This window comes from Gymnoscopelus braueri (genome assembly GCF_963280865.1).
Source record: "Gymnoscopelus braueri genome assembly, chromosome: 21".
Classification (NCBI taxonomy): domain Eukaryota; kingdom Metazoa; phylum Chordata; class Actinopteri; order Myctophiformes; family Myctophidae; genus Gymnoscopelus; species Gymnoscopelus braueri.
In genome coordinates, this window is record NC_137623.1 from 1,219,141 (window position 1) to 1,229,140 (window position 10,000).

A 10,000-nucleotide genomic window follows, 5' to 3' on the forward strand; every position below is an offset into this window, starting at 1 on the left:
TATTTTTAAATGACAATAATTATAATATTAAAACACATTTTGACACTGTTGTAAATATAGTTTTAGTTTTTATTTGTTGAACAAAATAGGGACCCCAGGACTTAGTGGCTAAAATAATTGTATTGCTTTTATTGCATTGCTAAATAGTGTTATTATCAAACATATCTGTCAGACAGACTGTCTATACATGTATTTAATTCAGTTTGACCAGAAGCAGGGATAATAAAACATAAAACATAGAACATATTCCCACCGCTGATAACAATCAATAGCTAACTGTCAAAAAGCAGAGGCATGGAAACAGACCTCTAGTAGGATATGAAATACATCCGTACGTCACCGAGCAGCCTTGGGTCATTACTCGTTCGACATCAAACATACATCAATGGTCCATTTGGTTACATCTCCAGTTAATAATGGATAAATCAATACTGAGGATTTTAGTGTGCAGCGTGCACCAAGGTGCAGACAGACAGACAGACAGACAGGCAGACAGGTAGACAGACAGACAGGCAGGCAGACAGACAGACAGACAGACAGGCAGAGATATGAGGACTGTCAGTCCATTTGGTTACAATGTGGAGTTTGCCTTGCGTACTTGTTTGTAATGTGTAATTATTTGTACTCTGTACTTTGTAGCTCTTGTTTTATTGACTCTTGTTTATTCGATACACTTATTTGTTTTAGCTCTTGCTCATTTGATTTTCCTATTTTGTCTATTTTCATCTGTTTAAGAAAGTAGGAAGCTGATATATTTCACTTTTACCTTAGCGCTAGGTATACTCTTAGTTGCTTGTTTTAGAACAGAATGCACTTCAGACTTCTGGTGATTAGTAGTTTCGTTCCCTACCTATGTTGAATGCACTTATTGTAAGTCTCTTCAGATAAAAAGCGTCTGCTAAATGACTGTAATGTAATGTAATGTAATGTAATGTAATGTAATGTAATGTAACTTTCAGAGTTAAAAATGTATAAATTATACTGATTATCAAATTAGCACTGAATGACAGTGCTGTGTTTGTGTGCAGACTGTGTATGTCAGTGTCATCAGATGCATATAGCAGCCCATTCGCTCCACCGGAGCGGAAAGCTCTACTGAACGAGAATGTGAGCGATTCATTTGAACGGATCATTGTCCTGAACGTGAACCAAATGGTTCTTTTTTTTAACGTTTTTTTTTCCACCACTACCATGTTGGGTGTCAATGCCAACCCCCAACGTTGACGACCTTTGTGCGGTTCCTCATCCGATGCACACGGAGGCACCAACTGCTTCCTCACACCTGACAGCCAGGAAGGTCTTCCAGAGAGGAGGTTCACACTGAGTGTGAGAGGAGGTTGAGAGGAGGTCCTATCCCCCCCCTTCCTTCTTCTTCTAAAACTTCTAGTGATTAGTAGTTTTGTTCCCTACCTATGTTGAATGCACTTATTGTAAGTCTCTTTGGATAAAGCGTCTGCTAAATGACTGTGATGTAATGTGACTTTCGGAGTTAAAAATGTATAAATTCATACTGAGGATTCGTTCAGAGAAGCCAATCGTAGGGGTTTGGGTTATTTAAAAGTGTTAGTTTTCATTGTTATTTGTATATAGAGGGTTTGCTATTGGCACAAGGGAAGAACTCAGCTGAAAGTGACATTACGGTGGCTTCACCAGGCGGTCTGAGGTGTGAACACCTGGCCTGCTCGGGGGAGAGCGCTCAGTCTAACATCCGTATGGTATCAAGGTGCCTTATTTTATTATTGTATTTTTTGGATTGAATATTTAGGAAATATCGTGGAAGGGGAACCTTCTGAGAGCTTCCTGAGTAAAGATAATATAGACTTCAAATGGAGAGAGGAGAGGCAGAGCTGCTGGTGTCCTGGTTACTGTATGTCTACTGTCATCCTCTACATCTGTAAAAACTAATCTGATATAGCCGTCGCAGAAAGTCCTCCCCCCACACACACACACACACACACATACACACATACACACATACACACATACACACACACACGCACACGCACACACTGTCCCCCCCCCCCCCCCGGCCTGGTCTGGTCTATATGCCATGTCATCCAAATGACATTTAGACATTATGAGCTCTGTTGACCTGAGAGCTCCCCGGAGCCGGAAGAGATGATGATGATGATGATGATGATGATGATGATGATGATGATGATGATGATGCAGAGAGAAAACCGTTCATAAGAACTAGTTTGCCGTGAACGTGAGCGAACCCGTTCACTTCCTCAAACTGTTACGTCCACGATTGTATTCATGCCCCCCTATTGTAGTTATTTATAACTTCTACACATTCATATATTACAAAGAAGATGCTGCACTAACATGGTGAATGACAGTGCTGTGTTTGTGTGCAGACTGTCAGTGTCATCAGATGCATATAGCAGCCCATTCGCTCCACCGGGAGCGGAAGCGTTACTGAACGAGAACGTGAGCGATTCATGTGAACGGATCATTGTCGTGAACGCTAACAAAATTGTTCGTTTTTTGAACGTTTTTTTTCCACCACTACCATGTTGGGCGTCACTGCCAACCCCCAACGTAGACGACCTTTGTGCGGTTCCTCATCCGATGCACACGGAGGCACCAACTGCTTCCTCACACCTGACAGCCAGGAAGGTCTTCCAGAGAGGAGGTTCACACTGAGTGTGAGAGGAGGTTGAGAGGAGGTCCTATCCCTCCCCCCCACCCCCCCCCAAGTCCCCCTGGAGGAGGCCCTCCCCTTTGAGGAGGTGGTCCTGCCCCCCCCCCCCCCCCCCTTAGAGGAGGAGGAGGAGGAGGAGGAGGATGATCTGCTGCACCCAGCCTCTCACCACAGCCGAGGATAGATGGTAAATAAATAATGAGAGCACGATGAGAAATAGAAATGAAAAAGGACATCGTCTTTATTAATGGATGGGCTCCACCAAAACAGATGGCTGGAGGGGAGGGGGGGGGGGGTTGTGTGTTAGTGTGGGGGAGAGGGGGGGGCGAGGGGTGGTGTGTGTGTGTGTGTGTGTGTGTGTGTGTGTGTGTGTGTGTGTGTGTGTGTGTGTGTGTGTGTGTGTGTGTGCGTGTGTGTGCGTGTGTGTGGGGGGGGGGGGCTTTGTTCGCGTAGTGACTCATGTCACATAGGAGGACAAACGAATGAAATATACTCCAGCATTAATATGTAAACCAACATGTGTGTAAAAGTCTACATGAACAGGTTGACATGTACCTGAACACCTACAGCTCTCTGTAGTCACATGGCTTTAGCAACATTATCACTACCGAGAGGATTCTTTATGACCTACTGATGGATTCTAGCCTATAGGAGCCAGATAAAAACAATCAAATAACAAAATGACTCTAATTGGGGGGGCACGGTGGCACAATCGGTAGCGCTGTCACCTCACAGCTAGAAGGTACTGGGTTCGATTCCCACGGGGACGCTGTGGACGCTGGGGGTGTGTCCTCTCTTCCGCGTCGTGAGCAGGGACATTTTAAATTGCGTTATGATGCAAGGAATCCAGGGGGGAAAAGATTGCTGATGGTAAGACATACGGTTCCAAAGTTATAAAGTTATAGGCCAAGAAGTGAATCATCCTGATTTTTTTTTTTTTTTTTATTAGATTACATTTAGTTTTGGCCCCTAGGCTAGAATCCATCAGTAGGTCCTAAAGAATCCTCTTTTATCAGCTTTATGAAGCCACTGGATTACTGACAGTCTGGACATTATGGGGTGTTGTTCTCTTTCTGTGTGTGTGTGTGTGTGTGTGTGTGTGTGTGTGTGTGTGTGTGTGTGTGTGTGTGTGTGTGTGTGTGTGTGTGTGTGTGTGTGTGTGTGTGTGTGTGTGTGTGTGTGTGTGTGTGTGTGTGTGTGTGTGTGTGTGCGCGTGCGTGCCCATGTGACCCCAGGAGGACAGGACGGTCTCCTCTCCCTTCAAAGGTGCAGAAAATAGCCTGACATGGAAGACACCATTGCTCTTTCTCTATTTCTTTCTCTCTCTCTCTCTCTCTCTCTCTCTCTCTCTCTCTCTCTCTCTCTCTCTCATGATTTCTATAAATCATTTAGTGAGTGTAATTAGTACGTCTGTTATCAGTCCTTCTTATTCTCTCCCCTCCTTCATTCTCTCTCTCCTGTCCTCCCTCCCTCCCTCCTTCATTCTCTCTCCTGTCCTCCCTCCCTCCCTCCTTCATTCTCTCTCCTTCCCTCCCTCCCTCTCTCCCTCCCCTGGGGCAGATTAACCCTTTCCTCCCCCTGTCCTCTCTCTCCTCTCTCCAGAGGACCGGTAATTGGGATTAGAGGCTAATTAATGCTGAATTGAATAATGGATAATGTGCATGGCCCTGGTACTGTACTGTACTGTACTGTACTGTACTGTACTGTACTGTACTGTACTGTACTGTACTGTATAGCACACATTCATCTGGGGATGTTTTAATAATCTATGTATCCATGTATTTCTGCAGGTTAGGCATTCTGCATGCATGTTCTTTTCTCTCACATTCATACATTTACACACTCTGCAGCTGAAGTGTTAATTTAACCACAATATGTCCTTGTTTTAAAATGTTGTTATAACTTTGTCGGAGTGGTGGAAAAAAGTGCTAACATCTGTTTACTTGAAACTAAAAGTATCAATACTGCAATGTAGAAATACTCTGTTACGAGTAAAAGTCTGGAATTCTAAATTGACTTGAGTGATTTTCAGTGATCCCCCCCCCCTAAAACATAATCATCAGGTACTATGGTTATACTAGGAGGAAGATTTTTTTCAAAAAAATGTACAGAAATTGTTAAAATTATGTTTTATGTGGACACGCCTCCAGTTCATTAACTATACCTGGTTCTCACCTTAGCACCTCCTCCACCACCTTAGCACCACCCACCTGTCCTAGTCCCTCCTCCTCCTCCTCCTCCTCATGCCCACACCTGTTGTGTTATGATAATGAGGGGGAGGGTATAATTTTACTGTGTCATTAAAGTGCTGTATTTCAATTGGCACGTTTGACCCTCAAGGTTTCAGCCTCCAGGTAGACACTCAAAATAGTCAGAGAAGACATAAAACACCATAAAAACACCACCAGGGGGTTTAATGAAGTTCTATCAACCTCATAGACACATGAAAAACAGAAAAAGCGCAAAACCATGGCACCACCTCTTTAAGTAAAAGTAGCAATACCACCTTATAAAAAATACTTTGTTACAGGCATGTGTTCAAAATGTTACTTGAGTAAAAGTACAAAAGTATTGGCATCAAAATATAATTAAAGTACCAAAAGTAAAAGTACTAACAAGCTCACAATGCGTCGCGATGGGACCGGTTGTCAGCTTGTAGATCGGCTATTTTCAAATAGCCTCTGTATATAATAGGGCTAAAGTGGTTTGTGTATGTTTTATAATATAATAATTTATATCTGCAAAGTAACTAGTAACTAAAGATTTCAAATAATTGTAATGGAGTAAAAAGTACAATATTTGCCTCTGAGATGTAGTGGAGTAGAAGTAAAAAATACTGATAATTGGAAATACTCCAGCGAAGTAAAACAAATACCTCAAAATTGTACTTATAAGTATAGTACTTGAGTAAATGTATTTACTCTACACCACTGGACCCTGCATTGTAAAGGCGGGGCAGCTGTTGCACACACAGAGAGAGGAGAGAGAGGAGGAGGAGGAGGGAGCAGATCAACCTGCTCTGGTTGGATTGAATAGCCGGCAACAACGATCGTTTCTCCTCCGTGTTCAGAACCACGGACAGCTCCTCCGCTTTGTAGTTCAGAACCACGGACACGGACAGCTCTTCCGCGTTGTAGTTCAGAACCACGGACAGCTCCTCCGTTTTGTAGTTCAGAACCACGGACAGCTCCGTTTTGTAGTTCAGAACCACGGACAGCTCCGTTTTGTAGTTCAGAACCACGGACAGCTCCGTTTTGTAGTTCAGAACCACGGACAGCTCCGCGGAGCTTAATTTTCCTCATCAGCACCATGGACAGCTCCGCTGTTTGAACTGAAACCGCCGAGGGATTTAAAACCTGGAGGACTCTCTCCTACAGGACTGTAAGGACTACTGTAGGACTACTGCAGGAGATCTACATCTATATGAAGACACTCCAGCGACCTGATGCTGTAGGAGGACATGGAGACATCGTGACATTATGAGGAGACATCATCATCATCATCATCATCATCATCATCATAAAGGATGTAATGATTCACATTATAATAAGAACTGCCGGTGTTGATGCTGTTGATTCAGCCTGGAGAGAGAGAGAGAGAGAGAGAGAGAGAGACAGAGAGAGAGAGAGAGAGTCACACCCACCGTCCTCTGTCTGTCTGGAGGTATTTATGGAGCTTATAGTCCTACTGTAACACTATGTAGGATACTGTTACTGTAATGTAATGTAATGTAGGATACTGATGTGTTACTGTAACAGTGTGAGAGCCGCTCTACCTGGATTATAAACAGATTACAGGCTGCGTGCCGTAGGAGGAGCTTTATATGTAAAAAAACTGCATATATTATTAATATGATTATGATTATTATTCCAGGGTGTGTAACTGTTAGAGTTTAGAGCTCTGTGCTTTCTAAGAGCTCTGAGGGACGCACCGCCGGGCTCTGTATTCTATCTATAGATCTAAATAGATCAGATCAGATCTGATCTGTACGTTGATGCGCAGCTGATCCTCTCCTCTCCGGATGAGTGACGCGTGTGAGCGCCGCCGCGGGGGAGCGCCGGGAGGAGGCGGCCCCGCCCGGCTGTGAGAGAGACCCCCAGACTGACCACCTGCCCCCCCGCCGGGGAGAGAGAGAGAGAGGGAGAGAGAGAGAGAGAGAGAGAGAGAGGTCAGCTGCTCCCCGATGCGGCCAGCTGCGCCTCCTGCATGGTCTGCGTTCCGTTCCGCTTCTCCTCCGGTGGTGGTGGAGCTCGGTGGGAGACGCTCGCCGTCGTCGAGCGGCGGCGGACGACCGGGCGGCAGCAGCCGCCGCCGCAGCGCGTCGCCACTAGGAGGCGGAGGAGCAGGAGCAGCAGGAGCAGGAGCGACGGCAGGAGCAGGAGCGGGGCGATGCTGCGCCAGGTGTTGCACACCAGCCTGCGCGGCTCCTTCCGCTCGCTGGGCCGCTTCGTGGCCGGGCACCCCGTGTTCTTCGCCTCGGGGCCCGTGCTCCTCTCCATCCTGCTGGGCGCCTCCTTCAGCCGCTACCGCGTGGAGGAGGACGTGGAGAGCCTGATGGCCCCCAAGCACAGCCTGGCCAAGATAGAGGGCAACCTGGTGGACAGCCTGTTCCCCGTCAACCGCTCCAAACACGCCCTCTACTCCGACCTGCAGACGCCCGGGAGGTACGGGAGGGTCATCATCACCGCCAGGAAGGGCAGCGTGCTGGACCCCCAACACCAGGACACTATACTGAAGGTACACACTATACTAACACACACATGTACCCCCAACACCAGGACACTATACTGAAGGTACACACTATACTAACACACACATGTACCCCCAGCACCAGGACACTATACTGAAGGTACACACTATACTAACACACACATGTACCCCCAACACCAGGACACTATACTGAAGGTACACACTATACTAACACACACATGTACCCCCAGCACCAGGACACTATACTGAAGGTACACACTATACTAACACACACATGTACCCCCAACACCAGGACACTATACTGAAGGTACACACTATACTAACACACACATGTACCCCCAGCACCAGGACACTATACTGAAGGTACACACTATACTAACACACACATGTACCCCCAACACCAGGACACTATACTGAAGGTACACACTCTACTAACACACACATGTACCCCCAACACCAGGACACTATACTGAAGGTACACACTATACTAACACACACATGTACCCCCAACACCAGGACACTATACTGAAGGTACACACTATACTAACACACACATGTACCCCCAGCACCAGGACACTATACTGAAGGTACACACTATACTAACACACACATGTACCCCCAACACCAGGACACTATACTGAAGGTACACACTCTACTAACACACACATGTACCCCCAACACCAGGACACTATACTGAAGGTACACACTATACTAACACACACATGTACCCCCAGCACCAGGACACTATACTGAAGGTACACACTATACTAACACACACATGTACCCCCAACACCAGGACACTATACTGAAGGTACACACTATACTAACACACACATGTACCCCCAACACCAGGACACTATACTGAAGGTACACACTATACTAACACACACATGTACCCCCAACACCAGGACACTATACTGAAGGTACACACTATACTAACACACACATATACCCCCAGCACCAGGACACTATACTGAAGGTACACACTATACTAATACACACATGTACCCCCAACACCAGGACACTATACTGAAGGTACACACTATACTAACACACACATGTACCCCCAACACCAGGACACTATACTGAAGGTACACACTATACTAACACACACATGTACCCCCAGCACCAGGACACTATACTGAAGGTACACACTATACTAACACACACATGTACCCCCAGCACCAGGACACTATACTGAAGGTACACACTATACTAACACACACATGTACCCCCAACACCAGGACACTATACTGAAGGTACACACTATACTAACACACACATATACCCCCAGCACCAGGACACTATACTGAAGGTACACACTATATACTACACTCTGCTGGACCCCCAACACCAGGACACTATACTGAAGGTACACACTATACTAACACACTGTGTGTGTGTGTGTGTGTGTGTGTGTGTGTGTGTGTGTGTGTGTGTGTGTGTGTGTGTGTGTGTGTGTGTGTGTGTGTGTGTGTGTGTGTGTGTGTGTGTGTGTGTGTGTGTGTGTACCTTCAGTATAGTGTGCAGGACTCACATTTCTTACTTAAGTGAAAGTATCGATATCACAATCAAAGAGTGGAAATACTCTGTTACAACAAGTAAAAGTCTGGTATTCAACATTTACTTGAGTAAAAGTACAAAAGTAATTGGCATCAACATACTTGAATTACCAACAGTAAAAGTAGGCTACTCATTATGCAGAATGTCCCATTTCAAGCTTTTAAAATGTATTAATATCCTTCTGTGTGTGTGTGTGTGTGTGTGTGTGTGTGTGTGTGTGTGTGTGTGTGTGTGTGTGTGTGTGTGTGTGTGTGTGTGTGTGTGTGTGTGCGTGTGTGCACGTGTGTGCGTGTGTGTGTGCGTGTGTGCGTGCAATGAGCGTGCATTCACACGTGTGTGTGTGTGTGTGTGTGTGTGTGTGTGTGTGTAATGTTTGTTGGTCACAGGGCTGTGTTGTGTTCTGCTCTACAAACCCACATAATTTCAGTCCATTGAGAACTGCCACAGTTAGACTGTGAGCTCTGTTCATTTTGACAGCTCATTGTGATGTAGTTTTGTTGTAGTCACAGTCGTTTTATTCAAAAGTCAGTGTTTTGAATAACATTTCATTTAGTTTCATAGTTATTTTCAGGCATATTTTGGTCTCCTGAAAAGTTTTATTCGACTAGATATCATAAGATTTTAGTCGACTAAATCTACAGTTGATTTTGTCCACACAAATGTAGGTGGGCCTTGATGGTTGATTTTACACTTGGGTTGCATGCTGAAAATAGCAGATCTACAAGCTCACAACGCGTTGTGAGCTTGTAGATCTGCTATTTTCAGAGTGCAACAATCGAGCGCAACCAAACATAAAATGACTTCTCTTTTAGTTCTACTGGATCTCTTCTCCACTAGTCTTAGTTCTACTGGATCTCTTCTCCACTAGTCCCTCTATAACATTTTAGTCTAGTTTGTATGTGTTGACGAAATTGTCAATATATTTAGTCTTAGTTTTGTTCATAATAGCTTATTTTTTATTTGTTTTCGTCAGTGAAAACGGTTAGTCAACGGACGTCTTTGGTGGTAGTTTTTAGTGGACAGAATGAACAGTGACTGTGAGTTGTAGTTTTTAGTGGACAGAATGAACAGTGACTGTGA

The 10,000-nt window shown here is 45.1% G+C and overlaps 1 protein-coding gene across 1 annotated transcript in view; it reads left to right on the top strand.

The window, feature by feature from the left end:
* Positions 1-7,036: 7,036 nt before the first annotated feature.
* Positions 7,037-10,000, top strand: part of ptchd1 (patched domain containing 1) — a gene marked incomplete at both ends in the record, with an annotated part of 39,590 nt that continues 36,626 nt past the window's right edge. The window contains one exon of the mRNA XM_080417866.1: positions 7,037-7,384. Within this exon, the coding sequence (XP_080273992.1) occupies positions 7,037-7,384 (348 nt within the window). The remainder of the gene's footprint in view (positions 7,385-10,000) is intronic.